This window comes from Dicentrarchus labrax, unplaced genomic scaffold, assembly GCF_905237075.1.
Source record: "Dicentrarchus labrax unplaced genomic scaffold, dlabrax2021, whole genome shotgun sequence".
Classification (NCBI taxonomy): Eukaryota; Metazoa; Chordata; class Actinopteri; family Moronidae; genus Dicentrarchus; species Dicentrarchus labrax.
Genome location: NW_026136709.1, coordinates 21,639,379 through 21,664,768, shown reverse-complemented (window position 1 = coordinate 21,664,768; position 25,390 = coordinate 21,639,379). Strand labels below are relative to the sequence as shown.

Here is a 25,390-nt window from a genome sequence, read left to right as displayed (position 1 = left end):
GTTGTGACAACAGGGTAAACTCAAAGTTGAAAATTGGGAATCCACTGCAACACCAGACACACACACACAAGAGAGAAAAATACAGTCATTATTCAGCATTATATCAATAGTTATTCAGTAATCGATATAGTAAGAGTGACCTGTTACATACCGGGCGGTACCATGAAATATGATTACTCCAAGACACACTGTAGCCATAGTTACACTTCAATTACTGCTGGTACTGTTTTTCTATTGTCTGAACCAAATAGTGTTATTGTGGCCAGATTATCTTTTAATTTTAATTCAGAAATGTCTTTAATTGAAGGTCAGAGGCCATGATTATATTTAAGCTATGATACCAACTAGATAAAGTAGAGTATTCTTTGTGTATGGCAGTTTATTGACTTAAAGAAAACATTCAAATAGTGCTCACTGAATAGTTACCATTGTCTAAAATAGTGAGGTATTGATCCTCATAATGATACCATTATAATCCTTAAGATTGTCATAATATTAGAGCTGTTTTAATACTGATATAAGTATGAGAAAGTCTTCTGATTAAGAACCTGGAACAAGCAAATATTTGTAATCTTTGCTTGAAAAATCACAGAAATAGTTGCTCATTAATTTTCTTTAAATTGACTGACCGATTAATTAACTAATTATTCAGTCTCTACTCTCTATACTGTAGCTTTTTATTGTTACTGTTTCCCCCATTTCTGTGTTAGATACCTGCACACATTTCACAAAACACAGTGAGCAACATTCAAACATGAGTTCAGTTTTACCTTCTGATACGTAGAAGAGCATCACCACAGCCAGGGTGAGCAGACAAATCCAGCGACTGGCAGAGACACTCGTCCACATCTTCAAATGCTGCACGGCACCAAAACCGACTCTGGATCTCAGCTGTAAACGGCTTCCTCACTCAGTTACTAACTGCTCAACGCACCAAACTCTTAACTCTGAGTGAGGCGCGATCTTATAAACTGCAGCTTCATGCAAAAAGAGGAAGTCATCACCCCAAGACCCACACACCCAGGAAAGTGGAGTCTGTTGATTATGTCCATATATGTTCAGATTAGTTGTACCTCAACCCCATCCAACACGTTTTTTTCTTATTGTTACCTGCTTGGTGCTTTATTACAGTCTAGTTTAAAAGAAATGTGTCACTGAGTCAGCACACAAATGCCCAAACCAGACATCATACATGCAGAAAAACAAGAGTCAGTGATCATTCAGTCATGTTTTATTTATTTATTCATGGTTCCAGGTTCAAAAAGTCTCTGCCATCACTGTTATTGTCAACTGCTTTACAAAATAATGCAACATACAGTTTTTAAAGCTGTATAAAATTAAATACAAAAAATAACTTAATTTTAAATTATAAATAGATATTTATGCAAAAGGGATAAATAGTTGATCAGCAGAACATTTCCTGAACAGCTGCTTTGTTGGGACGTTTTCATCATGCCTCATAATCTTCCTGGGATTGAGCTAACGACAAATCAGGAGGGCAGTGCAATTTTCCCTGTAATGTAGAGAAGGAGAGTGAAATGTTAGAAATGTACAATTAGTTCATACAAAATCAGGAATACTTGTTTATTTATTGTACTGACAAACTGACTCTGTTATTTTTGTTTACAGCTTCTTCTAGTACTTGTCTTTCCACCAACCAGTCAGTAGGAATAGCTGTGACGTGATTCTCCACCAGCTTCACACACGCAAACATGTGGGTTGGTATTTTACACCTCCTTTATTTTTGATCAGTGTTTCTATTTTAAACCCAGAAGTTATTGACCAATAATGGTTCAGACTTCTGGGAAACTTTTCTTTATGAGAAAAGATTGTGAAGGGGTTACAGTCATTAACCTAGTCATGTTTGTACTTAATGAGTTAGTAATTGTCGGGTATTGTAGTAATACTACAGTGTAAATCATGCATTTATTCATTTATTTAAAGCAGCAATAAGGAACTTTCATTTTGTGTTGATTCTGGCGACCCCTGTGGACAAAAAGCTGTAGTGTTTCTACGTTCTTGTTTCATTGGCAGGCAGATATAGAATAACTTTATAGAAATAGCCAATCTTCTCACTTATGTTTGTCATATAGAGGTCTCAGTATTCAATTTAGACTGTTTTATGAACAGTGGAAAAGTTAGTTTAAGTAAAAGTACAGAAATATTGTCAACAAAAGCTGAAAGCTAAAAGTAGAAGGTGGAGCATATTTAACTACTGTTTACACTGTTGTATAGATTAACCGATAAAAACATATTTTATTTATTATATCACATGTTTTATATGTAAAATATAAAGGAGCAAAGAATAGAAACAATAAAATAAAGTACAAATAGCTCATAATTGTACTTAAATAAATTACTTTAGTAAATGTGCTTGATTATAAGTAACCAAAGTGATTTGATCAGTCTGTATCTGTACTTCTTTTGCTCCGAACTAAAGTGGCAATTGTCATACTTTGTTGTGTTTTTAGATTTGCATATGTGAAAATAAAACAGTTTCTAAGGGAAAATGACGCAGTTAACATTTTAGAAACCCAGTTCTCCTTCGAAGTTGGACACAATTTTAATTTCACAGCCCTCTATATTTGATGAGCCAGTAATTGACCTGCTCTGAAGCCAGACTTTAATATGTTCTGCTGATTAAACTCATCTGTTCATGTTTTGTGTGACTGACTGGGTGAATGTCTGATTCTCACCTTCTCTATCTTGTCTTGGAGCCACATCGCAGCTGGATTGACGCACCTTGTTTTATTGCTCTTGGTGATGATCCTGGAAACAGAGACACAAACCAATTAGACAATGTCATTATCTGAATGTTTGGTCATTTTGAATGAATGAATGAGAGTTATTATTCTGTTTTTTTTATCTGTTTAATTTCACAGATTCCCTTGTGCAACCAAATCAGACCTGAATAAAGCTCATGAATGGTAATTTTATTTGGTATTTTTTTATTTCAGGATGAAGTCAACAGTGGAGTTGAGTGTTGAAAGCGTGCCGTGCTTACAGGAAGGCGTGGTGGTTGCAGCCCTCTCGTGGTTTTTGTTCATAACAAGCTTGGATCCTCTCTATCTTCCTGGAGCTGCCGTTGTGACAACAGGGTAATGTCAAAATTGAAAATTGGGAATCCACTGCAACACCAGACACACACACACAAGAGAGAAAAATACAGTCATTATTCAGCATTATATCAATAGTTATTCAGTAATCGATATAGTAAGAGTGACCTGTTACATACCGGGCGGTACCATGAAATATGAGTACTCCAAGACACACTGTAGCCATAATTACAATCAATTACTGCTGGTACTGATCGATCCTCATAATGATACCGTTATAATCCTTAAGATTATCATAATATTAGAGCTGTTTTAATATCAGTATGGGAAATCCCATCCGGTACCATGTAATTTAATAACCCCTTTTTTTTCCCAGGATAGCAAAGTCATGACCTGCCCTACACTGACTCTGACAAAGGGTTTAACAAGAGCCAGGTCATACAACAAATTCCTTTTTTGTCTGAGCAATCATACGACAAAGAAAAACATCAAATTCTCATATTTAAGAACCTGGAACCAGCAAATATTTGTAATTTTTGCTTGAAATTATCAGTTAAAAGAATAGTTGCTCATTAATTAACTACTAATTTTGTCTCTACTCTCTGTATAGTAGCTTGCATTGTTACAGACAGGTCCCCCCATTTCCATGCTGGATTCAAATTGCCTGCACACATTTCACACAACGCAGTGAGCAACATTCAAACATGAGTTCAGTTTTACCTTCTGATACGTAGAGGAGCATCACCACAGCCAGGGTGAGCAGACAAATCCAGCGACTGGCAGAGACACTCGTCCACATCTTCAAATGCTGCATGGTACCAAAACCGACTCTGGATCTCAGCTGTAAACGGCTTCTTCGCTCAGTTACTAACTGCTCAACTCTCAAGTCTAACTCTGAGTGAACCAGAGATGTGGGATCTTATATACTGCAGCTTCGGAGCAAAAGGAGGAACCATCGTTGTCATGAGCAATGTTGCTAGGATGGAAATAATTATGCTGTAGTTATGACAAGACGGGGACAGAGACTCACGCACAACAGAAGGTAGAAGAGTTTGACCATCATGTCCATATATGTTCAGGTTCCGGGTGCTCCTGTAGCAGGACTCATCTTGGTCAGTGGTGATGCTGCCATTACTGAGGCTTACTGTTACCGGACATTCACATTACACTAGTGCTCGAATCGAAGCTGAACTGCAATCACTTAACAACATAATTATATATATATGGCCAACTAATATCACCTCTGTCTACGCTGTCTAATAATATATCTGGCCTATGAATAATCAGTGATAATGGGGAATTTTGAGCCGATAATACAAAGCCAGCTTTGCTTTCATTTACTTAACAAGTGCAGCTGCATCTGGGTGGAGAATAAAACATGTCTTCGCCATTGTGTACGTCTTTTTCACAGTTTCAGAGGAAGAAAACACAATTACAATTGGAAAAATATTTGTAAAATGATTGGAAAAATGCTCAGCAGGTGATTGGATGAACCACAAACTTTATGATGTAGTCAGACATCTTTTCCATCGAGTTCCATCCATTAGTGTCTTTCTTTGCTCTTCTTTCAATAAGAAATACTCTCCAGTTCAGATATAACCGATGCTAGCAACATCCAGGCTTAACCTCTTCAACAGTGTCTTCTCGCCGCGTCACTCACCATCCTCGTAGCTGCCAGTACTGATTGGTTCTGCTGCCTCTCACGGTTAAAAATGTCTGTGAGGTTAAACACGAAACTAAAATCATCCATCTTTGCTCACTACATCTTAGCCCTTCTTATCCTCAGGCGTGCATAAACGACAAGATATTTTTTAGAATACAAAAATGTGAAATTATCGGTTATCTTATCGGTATCGGACTCCATATCGTGCTACCTTTTTCCACATTCAGTATTTTTGTGTACTTGTTTTTCATGTTTTGGGCTCCTTAGTTCCAACGAGTACGACTGCAGTGAGTTCAAAAAGCTTGTAGCAAGAAAATGTTTGAGTGACAATCAGACAGTAGCTCTCTGACTTACAGAGGATGATTAAGTCTTTCAAACATTTCTTATCTGTAGAGATGCTCATGCTCAAATCATGAGTAAAGAAAAACGTATTTTATTTGTTTATTGAAAAGAATCTTTAACTCAGTTTGACACTCGTATGTTCCTGTAACCTTACAGGTCAGATGGGGAAGTCACTGATTTATTTTTCCTACAAATTAACAAGTCATGAGTCATCAGTAGCAGAAAAAGATTTCAGAGAGCTATAAAAGATTTTAACTGATTGATTGTTTCGAGTGTTGACTGATTTTCTCTCACCTTACTTGTTCACAACCACTGTGTATAGTGGGAGCTTCCCAGTTCAACCTGTTGGCTGCTGTGTGACTAATTGAAACTGAATAATAACAATGATAAATTCAATTTTAAGCACCTTTCATGTAAAGGACATTTTATTTATGGAAAACAAAGCAAAAAACTTGGCTAGCTTGGCTAAAAATATGTTGTGTATGTTGAGATCACAAAAGGTATTTAAGAGCCGACTTATGAAGATATTTTTAGGTGAGGAGGAGAGCTTTAAATGTCACATGACACCTGACAGGGATCCGGTGATGCTTTACAAATCAGGGCTCCTCGTCAGACTCACTGCGAGGTTTAACATTCATTCATAAAACAGAGTTACCGGGAACAACAGCAGAAAATGACCTTCAACGAAGTTTAACTTCAAGTGTGTTCGTCTTTCCAACTGTGAAAACGAAACCTAAAAGCATCCAGACTAAAAACAGTAGTAGTATAACTCATCATAAATACACAGATTTCATCATACTACAGCTACTACTGCGTAATGCCTGTGTGTGCTATGCTGAGTATGTTGAAAGATAATATGTCTAATGAGTTCTTTAAATGACCTCATCGGCCCTATCTGACTACATTAATTATTTCAGCTGTATTTCTGACCAGCTCCTGCTTTCTCGGTATTTTGTGTGAGCAAGAAAAAGGGGGAATCACCCGAACTCATGGACACACTATGAATAACCCTCATAGGCTGACCAGCTATTGTTAGCATCCACTGTTACCACAATAACCTCTAAAAAACAGTCATAATGGCGTGAGACGCCGTGGAAGCGCCTAAAAGAGGAATTACTTACATGCTTGGAATGTGGCTGCATCCGAAATGTTCACACTACATTCCTGAGCCTTTAAACTTAAACTGAAGCTATTCAAAGGTCTACTTATTAGCTTTTTCCACATCTCATGGCCTTCACTGTCAAATAGAGCTGGCTGTAACAGTTGCTTTAAAAATCAGCAGCAGCTTTGGTTGTATTACATCACATTTTGTACCAACACTCACTAAATAAGTTGGCTGCAAGAAAAGTGACAAAAGGGGGACAGCGCTCGTTAAACACATGCTTTGATTAGATTTTTAATTGAACATAAATGTTGTAAAATCATCAAAAGCCACTTAATTAATCAGCCCAACGGTCCAGAATCTAAATATATTCAACTTAAAGTCCACGTATGACAAAGAAACGCTGCGAATCCTCAAGTTTGAGAAGCTGAAACCAGAGAATATTTGGTAATTAACAATTAATCGGTTATTAGAATAGTTGCTGATTAATGTTGTGTCAGCTGATTGACTGACTAATCGTTGCCACTCCACTTGATTGTAATTCAATATAATTTAAAATGTGAGTTAATTTTATGACTTTCAAAGTGGAAAGTCCCTGCTGCTGACCAGAGTAATTGCACGACACCGAGAACAAAAAAAAAGAGGAATAGATGTTATCAATGTGTTTGTAGCATACTATTGTGTCACCTTTCCACATAGCCTTGTCTTTGCGTGGGCGAAGGAGTTTGTTGCTATTTTTTCCAGATAAACAGAACTTTCCAAAGACTTAAGCCCCCCCACTGTTGTTGTGGCTTTCTGAAACACTTCAACAGAACAGAGTCATCGTCGATCTTATTTGAAACACTTATGACGAGTAAAAAAGGGGAGCGCAGCAACGTGACACACATACAGTAATGATTTAAGAGTTGAAGCTTCATTAAACTCTCTTAAGTGTGCTATTTGTTCAGTTGTGTGCGTAATCCAAAGGAAACCGTGAGTAACATGTGTGTAACATCTGACTGTAACAGCTGTGAGTTACCCTTCCTCCACGCCATCAGCTTAATATGTGGACATTTTTATACAGTGTGCTTTCACCAAAGAGGTCAATTTGTTTCTTTTTTTAAATAATTTCTCTGTTGTTGTTGTTTAGGAGTTATTTTATAATGGCAATGGTGCAGAGGTACAAACAAAATAGAAACATGGAAACATCAAATAAGAGCAGAAGATAGGAGGTAGCAATAAAGAAGAACACTAAAACAAGTTAAAAATAAGATTAATAACAAGAACAACCACAGTTGAGTGAGTTGACTGTTAACTGATCTAATCAATACACCCGGTGCTGTTACCAACACACACACACAAAGAAAAACAACACCTCCCCTGTTGGTTAAATTTAGAAAGTAGACTACAAATGGCCCCCGCACTCTCACTGAATCAACTGTTGGAGGTCATGAACGAACTTCACTGGTTGTGAAATAACCGTATGGTGTAATCTCTGGTGAGTCCATTAAAAGCTGTGACCGAAGAGTGCACTAGTATTTCTAAAAGGGAAGTTATTGTGTTACAGTGCAACAAGGTCAAGAAAATACACTTATAATTATTTTTGACAACACTGTTTATGTTTTGTTTTATAAAATCAATGACTTAAATAACATTCTGTACTACTTTAATAAAAGTATTTGACAACACCAGGCTTGTTTACTCTTTATTTGGTTTATACAAAATAATACAAAAATATGGAGTTACATTATTATTATTATTACAAACATTACTTACATATTTAAACATTAATCCAAAAAAGTTTCACACGGGGCCACAACTAATATTTATTTCCATTAAAATTTCCTGATTAATCAAATAAAATGTCAGAAACACCAATAAAATAATAATTTAAATAATAACAATGCATAGAATATTAACATTTGGTGTAAAAACACTTAAAACTATGAATTATTAATTAATGTCATCAGTCTACGTCATGGGTTCTTCGAATTAACCGCGTTGCGTGAGTTCTCGCGAGATCTGAGCAACAGCGCCCCCTTTGTTTGTGTGTGAGAAAGCGACGGGAGGTAATGGGACTACTCCGCGGCTAACGATAGCAAAGGTACACAAATAGGGATTTAATTCACTTTGGGTGTCCGCTGGCACTCCGGGGGCTCCACCAAAAGCTGCAGGAGGACACACTCTCGGATAAACCCTCGGATTTCCCGCCGTATTCCCGTCGAGGCGAGCGGCGCGAACGAAAAGAGTCCCGCTAATCCCGAGAAGAGGGGGAGCGGCCTGCTTTTGTAGCCGGCTTCCCGGTGCAGCTCAGGCGGCTAAGCGCTGTCACCAGAGCCCGGTGCTTCCGCTGGCTTATTTTTCTCCACACCAGCAAGAGGCATCAAATCTCGGAGCTCATTTTTATTTAACTACCCACATCCTCTCCCTAACGCACTCCTCTTCACATCGGCGTGCAACCTGTCGCCGTTCCCCCCCCAAAAAAAGAGGAGCTTTTTCACGCCGGGCGGCCTGTTTTTGTTTTCGAGCCGCCTTTGAATCTCCGGCGAACAATAACACACAACAACCCTCCTTTAACGAGCCTGCAGAGGGGAGAGAGAGAGGGGGGGGGGCTCATAAATGCATTATTGTGTGACACCCGCTCCGGTATGGACGTGAAACCCCGGGACGAGCATGCATGTGGGGTATGGATTTATCACCGGGGGAAGCATTGCAAACCGGGGCACTTCACCACCGAATCACCCCCCGTTTGAGTATGTCGGGAGCCGCCGCCAGCTAGCTGAGTAACGTTACCAGGAGAAAAAAAAAGGGGGGCACCGACGGAGGGAAGAGGGGGTGGGGGGTGGGGGTGGGGGGTGGGGGGGTTGACTTCCACATTGAGGATGGATTGGATGTGATTTTTTGGGGATGAGCAACCTGCGCAGACTACCGTATATATGGGATTTACTGAGGCTCTTTTATTATCATCCATCTAACGCTCCTCACCAGACTCCATTCATAAAAACACGGATTTTACCTCGCGTGGGTGAGGAGGAGGAGGAGGAGTGGGGGGGGGAGTTGCTGCTCAGTTTTTGTTTGTGTGACTTTTTTTATTTTTTATTTTTATTTTTTTTAAACTAAACATATTATTATTATTATTATTATTATTAATACATCTTAACGGAGCTTAACCCCCCTCGGTGGAGAGACAGGCAGCTGAGATGAACCCGGTGAATGCGACCTCTCTCTACGTGTCCGCGAGCCGTTCGGTGCTGCAGTGCGACCCCCGAGACCCCCGGGCCCTCGCGGAGCTCTGCAAGCTGCTGCCGTTTTTCCGCCAGTCCCTGTCCTGCTTGGTCTGTGGTAAGTGTGTGTGTGTGTGTGTGTGTGTGTTTAATGTGGGGAAAGGTGTGTTTATGTGTTGTTTGTCAGCTGTGCTCGCAGTGGGAGAGAGGCTTTAAATGAGGCTGCTTTCAAGTACAGTGGGACATGTCTGTGCTGTGTTATCATCAGTGGTGGGAAGTGAAACATGTTTGTTTACTTTTGTGTGAATGTGTGCATCTTAGTTGCTGTTTGCTTGGTGTTAAGTGTTATTTACCACACAAAGTCTGTGGTGGTTTTGTAAGATAAGGTTTTTGTAAGAGAAAAGTTTCTTTTTTTTGCTGTACAGATAAATAAATAGAATAAAAACCTATTTTTTTAACTTAAAATAAGGTTTTGATATGTGATTTTAAAATATGTTTTTGGCTCTAGAGCATAGTATCATTACAGCTGACCTAATGTATAATTATTTTGACCTCCATTCAAACCAGCTGCAGCATTAAAACACTGCTTTCATGTAATAAATCAACAATAATCAACCCTCTGGCATATAAGTACATATCACTGTTTGTGTACTGGATACTTTCCCCACCACTGCTGATCAACAACGAGAGAGTTTCTGATTGTGATACCTGATTTATATTATTTGTCTTCACTTGAATTCACGTTTGTTGTTGTTGTTGTTGTTGTGTGTGTTTCTGGAACCTTGAAAGAACACAGTTTTCCTTAAGGGCAGTGAACGCATCACAATTCACAGCTACACCCATCATGACACACCCCCCTCTGTGTGCTGTTTGGCAGCATCGGGGCGTTTCTCTGTTGAATAACAGCCCTTCCACATACTGGATATTATGCACATAATCTCTCTCTCTCTCTCTCTCCCTCCGCATCCCATAATACACAACACAGTGAAATATATGGATTAAAATAAAAAAAGGAGGGAGTGCTTCGCAGTGTTTACACACAACTTTATATATATATATCATCGGCTGTAAACGTACAAGGGAGTGTTTTTGTGGTTAGGTTGTAAATAAATGTCTGTTTTATCTTTATGGTATATTTAATGCTCACTGCTCATACATAATGCATTAACTCTCCGGCTGACACACTGAGTGGATGCACTGTTCCCTGTGAAAGGGAGGGGGGGGATACCCTCTCTTGGGGGTGAAAGAGATATTTGTGTTGCTGTGATTCGCGAGGAGAGAAGAAGAGTAGCTTCATTACACTCGGATATTGATTGCTCCTCCACCTCCACTGTATAAATAACGGATCGATCCATACGTCGCGTTAAATATAGACATCCTGCAGTTTACGTGGGGTTTATCAGACAGGCAGTGCAGAGTGTGTAAGGTTGGTTGTTTCTCATGAATGCACCTTCATCCTTTTTCCCTATCTGCAGCTGCACTCCCTAGCGACCAGCGTTGCTAAGGAAGCCCCTCTCAAAGAGCGGTTGTCATCCAGTCTGGCAAGTTGCCAGGCACCACTCAGGTTTACAAATACATATCAGTTGAGCTATCGGAAAGCCAGCAAAATGAGGAAGCAATCGTTTGTAAATCCCAATATTCTTACCACACTTAACACTGACTAATTGTTTAAAACTAGGGCCACAATTTATGAGATCATGGGTTTGCTTGGATTCTCATGTGGCGTATTTGTTTTTTCTATATTTGTTCTTTCTCCTCTCGTCTTCAGGCAACCTGCTGCAGGACCCCATCGCCCCCACCGACTCGTCATGTCAGCATTACGTCTGTCGAGGTTGTAAAGGTCAGAGGATGCAGCTGAAGCCGTCCTGTAGTTGGTGTAAGGACTATTCCCGCTTCGAGGAAAACAGACAGCTCTCCTTGCTCGTCCACTGTTACAGGAAGCTCTGTCTGTACATCACCCAGTCGCCGCTCGCCCCGCACATAGCGAGCGCCGCCAGCGACTCGCCGGACCTCCAGGCCATCCTCAACGAGGGCCTCACGTTGGCCGAGAGCGAGCCGGAGGCAGAGGACGTTTCAGACTCGGCCGGCTTGTCGCAGACGGCCTCCACCTCCGAGCCGGCTCAGCCCGACGAGGCTCCGCCTACGAAGGAGCTCAAGGCGGAGGAGCCGGGCCCCATCAGCGTAAACGGGCTCCACGATTGTAACGGCCTGGTCAGTTCGGACGCTCTGCAACCCGTCACCATAGAAACAGGTGAAGGCGTTGCAAAGCAGGAGAGCTTTTCAGAGGAGATCCCCGTGTGTGTGAGTGTCACAGGGGCCGGGGAGGCGGGGCTTTGTGACATCAGCTCTTTTGGGGATGACCTGAAACATGGCGGGGGGCCGCTGTTGTTGAGTGTTGAGGAGGTGCTCAGGACTCTGGACACGGACACTGACCCTGAGCAGAACCCTCAGCCGGACTCTGTGCATCAGTCTAGCCTCAATGGGCCTCACTGCCCATCTGGACCCGACTCCTCCCGCCTCATCCCCTCCCTCCCCCCAGAGAACAGCCCTCGCCCCCTTCACCCTCACACACAGCCCTCACTGCAGCCTCTTCCTCAGCCCTCCACAGTCGTCCCCCATGTTCCCCCGCGGTACCACCGCAAGCGCTCCCGCTCAGAAAGCGACAGTGAGAAGGTGCAGCCCCTCCCCATCTCCAGCCTCTTACGAGGGCCTCCCCTCGGTGCCAACAGCTCCCCCCACCACCCTAACCCTGGTGCCACCACGAAACAGGAGCCTAAGTTCCCCCCAGCCATGCCCCACCCACACCTGGCTCCGGTGCCTAACGGTGGTCCCCCAAAGGTGGGCAAGACTGTGCTCGTCTCCAACAAGGCGCTCAAAAAGACTGTGGAGCACCACGGGGGCCCCAAGAAGGCTTACACCAAGGCCAGGCAAGGGGTCCCCAAGCCCCGCGCACAACCCCGTGACAGAGTACCCCCACACCCCCACGCGCACCCTCTGACACACCCGCCCAGCCCCTCGAAGCCACTGTATAAGAAGCCCGTGGAGAAGAAGGGCTGCAAGTGCGGCCGAGCCACCCAGAACCCCTCGGTGTTGACCTGTAGGGGGCAGCGCTGCCCCTGCTACTCCAACCGCAAGGTGAGAACAACGCTGACCCCCCCCCCACTCCACAGTCTGCTGTGTCACTCAGTGTTGCTGCTGTCACCACCAGAACTGCTAATGTTTGGAAATATATCAACCTAAATAACTCATATCTAACAAAGTGGATTTCCACCTGGGGGCTCGTTACATTCACCTGATTGCTTTGCACTGTAGTTTTATGACTCATTTGGTTCTTTGGGAGTCCTGCATGGAGTTGAAATATTGTTGTCATAAAGAGCTTCGGCTGTTAGGAAAGAAAGACCTCTACAGCTTTCCTGAATAAATTAGTGACGCTTGTTGTGATGTTTCATGTAATTAGATTACAGGAGAAAGCGGAACATTGCCAAATTGGCTGCAATTTTTTAGTTTTGTTTTCTATAATTCATAAAAAAAATCTACGGCAGTTTGTTCCAGTGACACTGCTCAAAGTAACCGTACCAGAAATAAACTGAGTTTGGTAGTTTGGTAGGATGTGGCTCACTGTTTTGTGCGTGCGAGAGGTCAAATGAACGGAAACGTTTTGGTGCTCGGACAAACATGCAATGTTAATTAATCCAACCATCAGAACTTCCTGGAGGGACTGAAAAGTGACACCATAAATAAAGCTAATGTAATATTTAATAACTGAGGTTTTTAGATGTTTTAAATATTCATAAAAGTGGAAGTCAGTTTTTTTTTTACTGATTTATTAAAGATAAATAATTTTTCAGTTTTATTGGTCCTGTAGAGGTCGACGGTTCATTGCTGACCTATGAAACAATCTGTTTAACCTTTGTGTTAGGGGGCACTCTGGGTGATCTGTTGACATTATTTATTGGATCATGTTGTTATTGATTATGATTGTTTGTCTTTAGGCGTGTCTGGACTGTATCTGCCGCGGCTGCCAGAACTCCTACATGGCCAACGGGGAGAAGAAGCTGGAGGCCTTCGCCGTGCCGGAGAAAGCTCTGGAACAGACTCGTCTCACGCTGGGCATCAACCTCACCAGTATCACCGCGGCGGCCCTCCGTAGCCCGGCCACCAGCTCCCCCGGCAACACCCTCCTCAACGTCACCACGGCCACAGGGGCCCCCGTCACGGCCACCTTCTTGTCGGGGGCGGGACACGACAACAGGGGCTTTGACGATTCACTGGAGATGCGGTTTGACTGCTGAGGTACCCGCCTCCTCCTCCGGTCAGTCGTTAACGCACATTCCCCGCACCGCCAGCTGGGCGTTATCCATCTGGGCGTGCCAGGGAGCGGCGGTGGCGGAGCCAGAACAAAGGCAGCTACAGTGACAGGCGATAGTGAGGGGTCACCAGCTGAAGCTGAGGAGTCGCCCTCCGTCCATCGCCCGAAACTGCACCATGCTTGTGGTCTCGCATACAGATGCAGTGAGGAAGAGAAGGAAGGAAGGAAGGAAGAGGAAGATGTAGCGTTACTGTATGTGCGGAGAGTTCATTTCAGTGGGGATAGAGTTTCTGTTTGTTGTTTTCTTCTTCTCTACTATGGGTAATGTGTAGAGCATGTCGTGTAGCTACGTCGAGGGGGGGGCGTCGACCGCGGTCACACGCTCTCTGTGTGTGTGTGTATGTGTGTGTGCGTGCATGTGAGTGTGTATGTATGAGGGGAAAGGTTTGGTTTGGAGATGAACCTTTATTAGCAGGAACGGAGACATCATCATCATCATCATCATCATCGTCGTCGTCATCATCAGAGACTGGTGTAATTTATATAAAAAGAAAGAACTTTTTGTACATGGACGTATCAGTTTCCATTTAAGAAGACATTTTATGATATATTTTATAAGTTACATGAAAAAGAACCAATGGAAGCCGGCGCAGGGGGGCAGACCTGCATTCAACCAGAATATTTTCACACAGGTAAAAAGCTTCGATTGTATTTTGTAAAGCTCTGCTTACACCACTAGAACTAAAAGAATAAAGAGTAGGTGACTATCAAAGACCCCTGAAAGACAAAACAACTGAACATAAACTGCTATAGGTTCAAAACATTTCTAATAATCCAATGTTTGATATCTTTCACTGCAACAACAACAACAACAACAACCCGGGATGTGAATCTAAAACACCACCAGCCAAATGTGCATTTTAATTTTTTTGTCTGTTGAATGTTTATCCTCTGTGAGCCACCGTCGGGCACCCAAACAGTATTCTTAAGATGTTAATGTGTACTAAAATAAATACATAAAACTGGTTAAATGGTGAGTTTTAGAGTCAACCAACCAACCAACCGTTGTGGCTGGTGGAAGATAAATCTTCCATCCCTGGTTTTTGCTGTTTTGGATACGTCGAGGTTGAGGTAACCTGTTTAAATCATTTGTGTGTTCTTCTATTAAAAAGCACTTTTCCCACTTTCTCTCACTGGTCACGCGCAGCTTTAAAAACCACCATATGTTCTTCTGTTACTTGTGTTTTAAAGACTCTGGTTGATTGCAGGCTGTGCACGTTGTTGTTCACGAGTTGTTTTTTGGTTTCTGGAAGCTTACACACATGCTGCTAAAATACCACAAAGGACTCGAGAAGGAGAGCACACCTGTTTTCCTTTTTTTTTTTTGTTTTCTCGTTTTGTTTTTTTAATAAGTTGCGTTAACATCATTTTGCAGTATTTATTGGACGTCTCCTAACATCACGTGTTGGGCGTCAGTTCTGCCCTCTCTCTCTCTCTCTCTCTCTGTCTGTTGATCAAGTCTGGACTTTTTTCTGTCTCGGTTAAGTTGCTGTCTCCTTCTTAGTGTTAGATTCTGGTGTCTCCAAACAGGTTTTTTTGTTTGTTGTTCTCCCTCTGGGCATTTAAATACCTGTAATATAACTGTAACATATTTCCACAAAAAAGAAAGAAAATCAAAAACTTACTAAAAGTGTTGTGTGATTATTATTTGTGTCCCCTCTTGCAGTGTTTAATGAGCACCAGCAGGGGGCAGAACACCCCTGTTAATGTCCAACAGCGTCTGCTTTATCGGCCGTTTTAGTGACTTGCACAAACTAAAATTGTGATTTAATTTAAAGTCAAAGCTTTTGCAGACCCAGAATGAAATGATCCGAATCAGATAAAGACATCATTTTGTGTTTGAATAAGCTGCTTTAATCTCTCCTTTAGTCTTAGTTTCAATTCCCCAAATGTTTTTTATTGCCTTTATCAGTGATCACTCACTGAATGTGCAAAACTTTAACCAAACATCATCTTTTTAAAATAGCTTTCACAAAATACTGAGTGCTAGATGACTATAAATCATCATACAGTGAACACCAAACATTCAATAATACATCCAACTTTATCTATATTTGTAAAAGCAGATTTAAAAAGATGCTGTTAACGTTTTGTGTGTTTCCGATTGATGGTAAACTGGCTGATCCAGAAACAACCTCACATAAAACATGTACTGAAACACCATCAAATACATCACAAGTTCCTCTTACAGTGTCTTTTATTTCACATATTTACAGACAAAAAAAACTCCTCATTATTTACATTCACATTTAGTTTTGGTCTATCTCGTGTTTGATCGTCTACCGGCTGATTTGTTGTACAGGTGTTCACTGTTTGATGCCTGTCAGGTGTTTGAGGTCCAGCAGAAGACTGGACTCCAGGTGGAGGTTGAACATACTGGCTGCGTTTACATCCGTCTCCCAGGTTACTGTTAAACCTCCACGATCCATTGGAGACATCATGTTTTGTACACTTCCCACTGTTATCTTTGTGGATTACCAACACTAACAAAAACAAAATCATTTAAAGAAAATATACTTTAGTGGCAAAAACAGAAATTAAAGAGAAAAAATAAAAGTGATATTTACATTAGTGCTACAGTGAACGCTGCATTCATGTCATGTTGGAAAATACGATGTTTGGATGCTGATATTGGAAGATTCAGTGAATTTAACTCGACTTTGACCCTTTTAGGTTTGTGCTGGAGCTTTCAACTCATGGCCTTCTTCATCATTGTGTCCGCAGACCCTTGAGATCCTTTAAAGTTTGTGAATTTGAAGGGAAAACCAACTTAAATTTGATGAATCATTGTAGTTCCCAGCCACTGTTGAGCCCAATTCACCAAATGACTATTGATTTTATTCTTTCTGGAACAAGTTGCAGACAATTTGTAACTAATTATTAAAAAATATTGCGAAACTTTGTGCAATTTTCACTTTCTCACACAATTTTCTTGAGAAACTGCAGTGAAATCGGACATTTTAGGCTGCAACCGTTCCAAAAAAGCAGCCTGTGAAAGCCTGCTTGTTCTCATTTTAAATGATTAGTTTCTCTCAGTAATTAACCTGGATCCGTGTCTCAAACTGTGCGCTGTTGGGTCCTTGAATTTGAGGGGAACTGGGCCTGGAAACTCCTTTAAAAAGCCCTTGAATTTAATGTATAAAGAACTGTGTGAAACTGTTGTATATGACATCTTATACTGTAACTCTCCCAGGAGAAACCTAGACAGTAGACCTTGAGTTAAGATTTCTTTTATCATACAACAATTATCTAAATCTCCAGGATCACTGATTCATCCCACTCTCTTTCGGTCAAATGTAACCGGTCATTTTTGGTTTATGCGTCCTTGAACATTAGTGGATTTTGTTGCAGTGTTGGCCACAATCACATGGAAGGCAGACGAGCTACAGAAAAATAATCCCCACACGAATGATCCTCCTCCAAAGTCTGCATGTCACATCTGCAGTTAATCCAACGTGACATGAATGCCCAAGAACGCCAACCGTCGGGGAGCATTTAATGCACCATTTGGAGAACGGTTGCGAGGGACGGGCCAACATGCTGGAAGACTGACAGCAGAAAGAAAGAGAGAGAGAGAGAGAGAGAGAGAGAGAGACTGCCAACAAAAACACAGCCCAGTGAGGAGCAGTGTTTTTTAAATTTACTGTAAAACTCATGGAGGAAGAGGTGGTGATGTTACACCTCGGGGCAACCGCTCCCCCGACTGTCTGGGTTTGTGCATGTTCGACAGCTCACTGAAGGGGGGGAAATGAAGAGCAGATTCATGGAGAGCTCCCAGATTCGGAATTTACAGGCTTATTGGAAAAATAAAAACACAAAATATAACACAATATTTACATCTTTACACAAACATCCACCTAACATTTATGTGGCTGGATTATCACGAGTACAAACAATTCTCAGAGACAGTTTTTTCTCAGTAAAGAACGAATCCTCCAGCATTAGCTATAGAAAAAGGTCTAAACTGCTACAACCTTTTCTTTCCTACAGGTGGCACCGGGTCGGCACACGTATATCTAAGCTTGCAATGTCAAAAACAGTGCCCCCTTGTGGCTGTTAAAGGTGAGATTTAGAAGAAGTTTGAAAATACCTTTCAAATGGCAGATTATCACCAGATTAGTCGTGAGCTACCAGTTTATTACGCATTGTAGGTAAAGAGGACAATCCCCCTAAAAAAGTAGGATTTTTGAGAAACCAACAATGTCATTTTGTCTGATTTCGCTTGTTGTTTTTGTGCGCACAACAGTTTCAAGGATTTATAGTAAAAAAGACAAAAAATCTTAGCGATTGGAGGACAGAGCAAAAAACGGGGCGGGACTTAAAAAGGGTTAGTTTAGAAAATCTGTTGCTCAACACTTTAATTTACTTTTAAAAAGCTAAATACTCTGTGATTCTGCCTTAAAGACACGTTTGTACATATTGTAATGTCTGTAGAGTCACAGAGTTTGACTGGCTCTCTCTCTCACACACACACACAGATCAAATCAGTCAATCAATCATGAAACCAGTGTTGTCACATTCTTCTTTTTAGTTTGTGATCTTTAAAAAAAGAGACAGATTGTCCCGACCAGTTGCTGCTGCAGTTTTTGAGTCTCTGAGTTCATTAAGTCTCTCGCGGCTGCAACAGTTTGATGTTTTCCTCAGACTGATTCATCACAAACATTAAAAACAACGTGATGGCGTCTGGTTGGTTCCCCCCCCCAGATCAACCTGCGATCCCGAGTCTAGCTGATGAGGAACGCCCCAAAGAAGCTGCTTTTCTCGTCCATGTCCACAGCAGAGGCGTTGGTCACGGTGACAAACAGGCGGTCGCCGCTGCCGAGCGGGAACAGCCCCCCCTGGTGGGCGGAGTGCAGGGAGAACTGGGAGCCCCGGGACCAGCAGGAGGTTCGGCTCGTCTTCATCAGCAGGATGGGAACCGGGTAGGAGCTCACCTGGCGAGGGAGAGGCAGAGGTGAGTGAGATGGGATAGAGGACGGCGGGTCGGATGAAGGTCGCGTTCAGGTCGTACTGACACCAGCTAACATCTGTCAGTGATCAGCTGGTTTATGAGCTAGTTGGCATCATTTATGTTAAAAACTACAGCAAAATCTAAACATGGCTGCACAAGATGGTTCGTAGTGGTTCCTCGAAGGTCGCTGATTGGTTTAAAACCACTCTGTTCGGACACATAGTCTCTTGAAGTCTGGCGAGATGGTTTTTGAGTAACAGGAACATTCTTCGCACTGCTCTTGTGGCCCAATATAAATATACAATAACATTTTAGTTTAGACACACATCTGTGATCCAAATGTAAAGAAAATATTTAAAGCGCAGGATCCTTTAATACACAAACCCAACAAAACATCTTGGATCAAAATCACATCATTTTATGGTCAAAAAATGTCTGAATTAACCTTTAAATAATGAAGAATCCTTCAGTATTGATCTTTACGATGAGCCAGATTGATGTTTGAACTTCGCCTTTCAGTCAAACCGATGTTTATCTCATATAACTCACGTTAATAACACATTTTTCATGTTGTTTTCCTGGATAAGAGTTTTAATTACTTTATTAAGAAAGATAAAAGGTTAGCCGAAGATTCAAAACAGCTGAATCTTAGTTTTATCTGACAAAGCAGAAAGCGTTATTGTTATTGGATGTGTGCCGTGTTGTGATGCAACACACACATTAGTCATAAGATGTGATTAGTCAGACTCAGAGAAGTGAGTTCACCAGCCGAAGTCAGTCGTCTGCTCTGATTCATCCGTCTGCGAATGCTTCAGGGCAACAAAAACTATGAGATTTATATCACATTTGCACACGAGTCCTTGTGTCCAAGCGGTTAAGATGCACAACGTCCCTGGTTCAGTGCTGGCAAATGCCAAAAAATATATATATGTGTGATGATGGAAGTTGCAAAATAAGCACCTGGATGTTAAAATCAGACGTAGAAAATCAAATAAAGTTGTTTTTAACATTTAACTACGCTCTCATTAATGCAGAGAGAAAGTGCCTTCATTAATCTGACACATGAAGAGCTTATAATATATGTTTGTTATAAATCAAACTAACCAACAGTTTATACAAGTACAGCTGAAACAATTTGTCAATTAATCAATTAGTCAACTGTCAGAAAACTAATAACTCATTTTAATCATTGTTTCATTCTCTCAAATGTGAATCATTTTCTTTTAATTCTTTCAATTTTGAATCATTAAATCCAGGTTTGGACTGGTTGGTTGGATAAAACAAGCATTGATTGTGACGACATTTCTCACTAAAACCAAACAATCAATCGATTAATGGAAGAAATAATTAGCAGATTCCTCCATAATGAAAATAATCAAAGCTGTTGTTCTGACCTGAAACAAAAAACCTCTTCACGCCTTTGTCAGGACAGAAGTTTGGGAGATACTTCCAATACCAAACAGCTGAAAATGAGCTCCAGCCTCAGCTAACGACAACATGATGGCGACCCCCTCACCTTTTTATAGACGTACTGCAGCAGGGGTCTCCCTCTGTCCTCCGCCTCCTCGCCGTCCTCGCCCTCCTCCTCCAGGGAGTGGGTGTGTCTGAAGTAGGTCTGGGCGTAGACGTAGTAGAGGCCGGGCTGCGGCACCACCAGCTCCCCGTCCACCAGCTGGACGTCCTGGAGGAAGGCCAGCCCCTTCTGCCCCTCCCACCACGAGATCTTCTGTCCGTGAACCCGGCGGCCCGCAGCGACCGGAGCTGTGGAGAACAAACAAACGAGACCACAATCAGAAAAGCTCCTGATAATCGATCAATAAGGATCAACTGCAGCCTGGGTTCTGCAGGACTCACCTCCCCCCTCTCGTTCCAGTTTGGGCACGAAGCTGCCGGTGACATGGGCTGCCACTTTGGGGCGAGGTGAAGCCCTGTCTACCATCACCAGTGAGGGCAGCACCCGAGATACTTCATCTAACACAGGGGGAAAGGGAGAGAGAACACACACACATACGTTAACAAGTTTCTGAAGTTTTTGAAGGAAATTTGACCTTTATATATATATGAGATTTAGAACATTAATATAACAGCAAACACTTACTTGCTATGTAAAGACAGAGAGCGATATTACAGCCGTTTCTGGTTAAACAAAAAGGTCTAACTCTGTAGGAATAATGTTCTCAGACACATATAATAACAAAAAAATCAGTGGAGTCTGGTCAGCCGTAGCGCCAGTTATTTAGGCCTTTGGTGCTCTAGTGCGACATCTAGTGGCAAGTAAAATAGTTTATTTAACTTTTTTTTTGCACCGATAAGATGCCGCAACCTCGTCGTACTCCTGCAGGTCATCTAAAAACATACAGGAGGTCGTGGGTCAGTGTAATGTGCGGTATTCTTACCTCTGACTGCCGATGAAATCTGCCTCTGGTAGCGCTGAGAGAGAGACTGCAGGATAAATAGCGGAAATCAATTATTAAAGAATGCATGAATGTTTTTTTAATGCATTACCAATGACAGCAGCCCCATGATACCTTGATAAAGACGCATTAAAGCCTTGAGCCTCGAAACAATAACAAAAAAAACCCCAAAAGATGAAACTAAGCACTAACTTCTGAATGCAGTAAACATATATAACACTTTATCTGCCACCCGCTGATTCCTCGGGTCAACCCAGCAGCCTTTTGTTCGACTTTAACCCCTGAAATTGTGCTGACACCAGGATCAAGAAGTTTGCTCCGCTGAATAAAAAGGAGCCTTCATGTTCAGGTTGGTAACAGATCCTTCTCTGGTAATCGACCCCTCTTCCCCCCCTTTCCTCGTGTTTTACGTTCTTTTACACAATGAATTGGCTCAAAAAGACGCGACTTCTGCCAAACTGATGAAAACGATTTTCTAAGCTGTAGTGGACTCTGGACGTGTTTATTTCCCTTTAGTTTGTTTCCAGAAACGTAAAAAACTGAAATTGGAACAACATGGTGAAAAAGAGAGAGAGAGAGAGGTGTTCTGAAAAGTATTAGCGATGTTTTCCATAATATTGTATATTCATTATAATAAATAACTTGTTTAGAAGGAGTGCTGCATTTCTTACTGTTGCCAGTAGAGGTTGCAGAGGTTAATTATTCCCACCTTAAAAATGTTTTTACAGCTTCAGTAACAACTGAGAGTGAAGGTGAAAGAAAATCACTCCAAACGAGAGACCAATTCTCCGGCATTCAGTCAGCGGGAACCAGAATTCGACTCGTTTAGAGGGGGACTGCAAAGGAAGACTTTCTGTAGCTTGTTCTAAACGTGCAGGAGAAACTACAGAGCGAGTGTTTGGTTTGTCCGTTCTGGGCTACTGTAGAAACTAGTGGTTCAACATGGAGGACTTACTCCCTCTGTAGATAAAAACAGCTCATTCTAAGGTAACAAAAACACAATTATTCCTATATTCTGTACACTAATGAGAATATACCTATCAATATTATATCCCGTTCCTGCCATTAGATCCTCCTCAATGTCACACACTGGACCTTTAAATGTGACCCTGCGTCCTGAGTTCAAAGCACAAACTGATGTTCTGGCTCAAGCTGTCCCAGTATTATGTTTATATTATATGAACTAAATTTAATCAGAGTCAGAAAATACCCGGCTTGTGTTATTAATGAGAGCAGCAAAGTCAGAGGAGGAGAATCGGAGAGAGAAGGGAACTAAAAACAAACAATACACACAAATAGAAAGTTAAGGGATGGAACAATAATAATGTGTGTGTGTGTGTGTGTGTGTGTGTGTGTGTGTGTGTGAGAGAGAGAGGGAGAGAGAGAGGCAGGCAGGTGAAGGCATTCCTGTGCTGATTAAACCACACAGGATCACATCACATCTCCCGCTATGAAGGAGCTCATTGTGCGTCTGCAGACAGTGATTTGGATCATTTCAGCATTTTTTTCCTTTCTTCTCTTGCTAATGTTCAGAGCTCAGATCAGCAGCACGGGAAACCCCTGATAATGATATTAATAATAATAATAACTTCATTAAACTGTACTTACGAATGACCTAATGTCACTTTGTTGTTGCTTTCTTCTTTTAGTTTAGTTTCCTGTCAGCAAATCTCACGAAGAGACCAAAACCAAAGTAGCGTTTGCAGAAATTCACATTTTAAATTAGAAATAATAAACTGCAACTTCTTGCTCATGCTGCTATGATGCAAGAAAATATCATTATGCACAAAGAAGAACCTAAAATGACAGAAAATAAGATTTATAAAGCTTCTTTTATCCGACTAACCACCCGACACAGTCGACTATCATAGCTGTAAGACAAAGAACATTATTCAGGGCTCTCAGTAGCTCGAAGCAGAGAACTTTTCCTTGAAAAACGACTGAAACGACCGATCGATTATCACAATAGTTTGGGGATTAATCATCTGCTGATCGAATAATCCACTGGGGATCAAACCAGGGTGGAGTTGCCTCTAGTGGTACACGGAGGAAGCTCTGAAATATGTCTATTTAAGTGAAATAAATTCATTACATACTACAACATTTTGAATGAAAATGCTTAAACTATGAGAGCATTGAAATGTAATTCTGCATTTCCTGTAATATTTAGTTTCTATATATATATATATATATATATATACATCCATGATTAGTTACAAACTAATGGTTTAAAAGCAGAGTAATCATGAATCCAAATGGGAACTATTAGGAAGAGAAGTATGGACCAGTAGGACCTCTCTTCCACCGAACATATATGTTAATAATGATGGTACTTGGAGAGCCTAGTAATTAATCTGAGGTGGTATGTGGTGGACTAATGGATAAGTCAACTAATCGTCAGCTCTAAATGGGTTAAAACTTTGACTTTACTGCCAGTGTGACTGAATATTTGTCACACTGGCAGAACAGAAGTCCTTTCAAACCCTGAAAGGTCTCTAAAACAGACAAAGTGTCGTGGAACAATGTCTCCTCTTTTAGTTTCTGTGATGAAATCTGCACTGAAAAGTCCTCGTCAGCACAAGAAAACGCCCACTTGTAAAACGTTTGATAACACAAGAGACCCTGGAATAATAATAATAGTAATAAAGCTGCTTTATCATTTGCCTTGTTGGCTTTTTCAGCTGAAGTGTGGGGGGGTTCATAATGTCTCCAAACTCCAGTGGGTGGGGACTTTTTGATCCAGAGCAGGCCTGAGAAGAAAAAAATCGAGCTCTGAAAAGCCAGACGTCTCAGCAGCTGGCCAAATAATCACTGAGTCATTAATACTGATCAACAAATGCTGATACGTAGGGGCGGTGAACTCATTACTCGTTACAGCTCAGTCAGGTGTGGAGTGTGCAGAGGTCGGTGTTTTGGGGCGTTACTGCTGTGTCACCATACCTTCTCGATGAGCAGATGAAGCTGCTGAGTCACCTGCCAGCACGGATCCCCCCGAACCGCCGTGATGCTCTGCAGGTCAGCTCCCGTCAGGCAGGAAACGCTGCTCCTGGCAAACGTCTCCTTCATCTGTGCAGAGTGGGAATGTCACACAGAGCAATCAAACGGTTATCTTTAAAGTCCTCGTCAAAACACGCCCGAGGAAGGTTATTCCTTTTGTCTGTCGGTCAAAACTGAAACTTTATCTGGATTTTACCATATTTTCAGGCTTCAGGACAAACATTTGCAGTGTAATTAGATGATTATGTGCTTTATTGGGATAAAAAAAAAGGCTTAAACCACCTTTTACACTCTTGCAATCACCGTCATAAAGTTTCTCCTGAGTCAACATAATTTCTTGGCATGTTTTCCTTCGTCTTTGTTTTCATCTGTTTGGGTTTCATTTCTCCATACTGCTGCTATATCTCATCTGGGTTAATGATTAGCTCCTGTAAACACAGACTGAGAGTTGTACTGGACTGAATCCAGGTAACCAAAGGACTCTGGCTTCACCAAAACAAGCAGTCCTCCACCCCCCAACACACACACACACACACACACACACACAGATGCAGCCCTGTAAAAACTCTTCCTGATAATCTCAGTTAATCATAAAAAAAATGCTGCATCTGCCTGAGCTCGTTGCTTCCTCGTCCTCTGTGTGCAGGGAACAAACAGCATAGTGTGTGTGTGATTGCATGAAGCCACACTGTGCAGAACCTGAACAGTTTTACTGTGAAAGCAACATACAGTGTGTGGCCTGCGTTTGCATTGTGCAGAAAGAGAAAAGGAAATTAGACGTGTCCTGGACTATTTGTGCTCTGGAGCGCAGCAACAGAACCAGAGCGCATAAAAACGAGTTCAAAGCGTCTCCCTTAAAAACTGTCAGCAACAAAGTGACTCACTAAAGCTTCAAGAAATTACAGTCAAGTGTTCAAGGTCAACAAAAAGTGCGGTTTTATTTTAGCTGCGTTCAAAAGCCGAACAACTTGGCGCGGTGCGCGCTGCGCGCTGCATGGCGGTGCGTAAAAGCCTCCGCGCGTCTCCGGTTCAGTCCGTTCAGTTTTTTACTTTTTCCTTACCGAATTTAGAGCAGTGGTGAAGTGCAGCACCGTGATGGTGACGACCACAGTCTGCAGCAGAACCGCCAGCAGCAGCAGGACCCCGAGCTTCGGACCGGAGCCCGTCATAACGACAGACCCGCCGTCCGGTACCCGTCCAGCGTCGTCCCGTCCCGTTCCCAGACTTCCAGAACAAGAACAATGGCAGAGAGCTGACTCCTTGACTTCTACCCTGCCCGTCTCCTGCAAGCAG

The 25,390-nt window shown here is 41.9% G+C and overlaps 2 protein-coding genes across 3 annotated transcripts; one reads left to right on the top strand and one right to left on the bottom strand.

Annotated features, from left to right (window-relative positions):
* Positions 1–8,195: 8,195 nt before the first annotated feature.
* On the top strand, positions 8,196–15,365 carry msl2b (MSL complex subunit 2b). Of its 2 annotated transcripts, none has more exons than XM_051410767.1 (4): positions 8,196–8,246; positions 9,334–9,484; positions 11,135–12,501; positions 13,359–15,365. In XM_051410767.1, the coding sequence occupies exons 2-4, from the start codon at positions 9,343–9,345 to the stop codon at positions 13,656–13,658; spliced, it is 1,809 nt and encodes a 602-aa protein (XP_051266727.1). In that variant the 5' UTR covers positions 8,196–8,246; positions 9,334–9,342; the 3' UTR covers positions 13,659–15,365. The 2 variants fall into 2 exon arrangements, with proteins under 2 accessions (XP_051266727.1, XP_051266728.1); XM_051410768.1 differs by lacking the exon at positions 8,196–8,246 and adding an exon at positions 8,996–9,167.
* Positions 15,366–15,914: 549 nt separating this feature from the next.
* On the bottom strand, positions 15,915–25,390 carry tnfsf10 (TNF superfamily member 10). The gene is made up of 6 exons (XM_051410775.1): positions 25,159–25,390; positions 24,041–24,166; positions 21,083–21,128; positions 20,541–20,657; positions 20,203–20,447; positions 15,915–18,669 (listed from the first exon to the last, which is right to left on the bottom strand). The coding sequence occupies exons 1-6, from the start codon at positions 25,264–25,266 to the stop codon at positions 18,460–18,462; spliced, it is 852 nt and encodes a 283-aa protein (XP_051266735.1). The 5' UTR covers positions 25,267–25,390; the 3' UTR covers positions 15,915–18,459.

What these genes read in the sequence shown, in the direction of transcription:
- msl2b (XM_051410767.1), top strand. Translation starts at nt 9,343, where the DNA reads ATGAACCCGGTGAATGCGACCTCTCTCTACGTGTCCGCGAGCCGTTCG. An exon ending in CCTGTCCTGCTTGGTCTGTG is followed by an intron (nt 9,485 to 11,134) that starts GTAAGTGTGTGT and finishes TCTCGTCTTCAG; the next exon opens with GCAACCTGCTGCAGGACCCC. An exon ending in CCTGCTACTCCAACCGCAAG is followed by an intron (nt 12,502 to 13,358) that starts GTGAGAACAACG and finishes GTTTGTCTTTAG; the next exon opens with GCGTGTCTGGACTGTATCTG.
- tnfsf10 (XM_051410775.1), bottom strand. Translation starts at nt 25,266, where the DNA reads ATGACGGGCTCCGGTCCGAAGCTCGGGGTCCTGCTGCTGCTGGCGGTT. An exon ending in TTCATCTGCTCATCGAGAAG is followed by an intron (nt 21,129 to 24,040) that starts GTATGGTGACAC and finishes TTTATCCTGCAG; the next exon opens with TCTCTCTCTCAGCGCTACCA. An exon ending in TGCAGTACGTCTATAAAAAG is followed by an intron (nt 18,670 to 20,202) that starts GTGAGGGGGTCG and finishes CTCCCTCGCCAG; the next exon opens with GTGAGCTCCTACCCGGTTCC.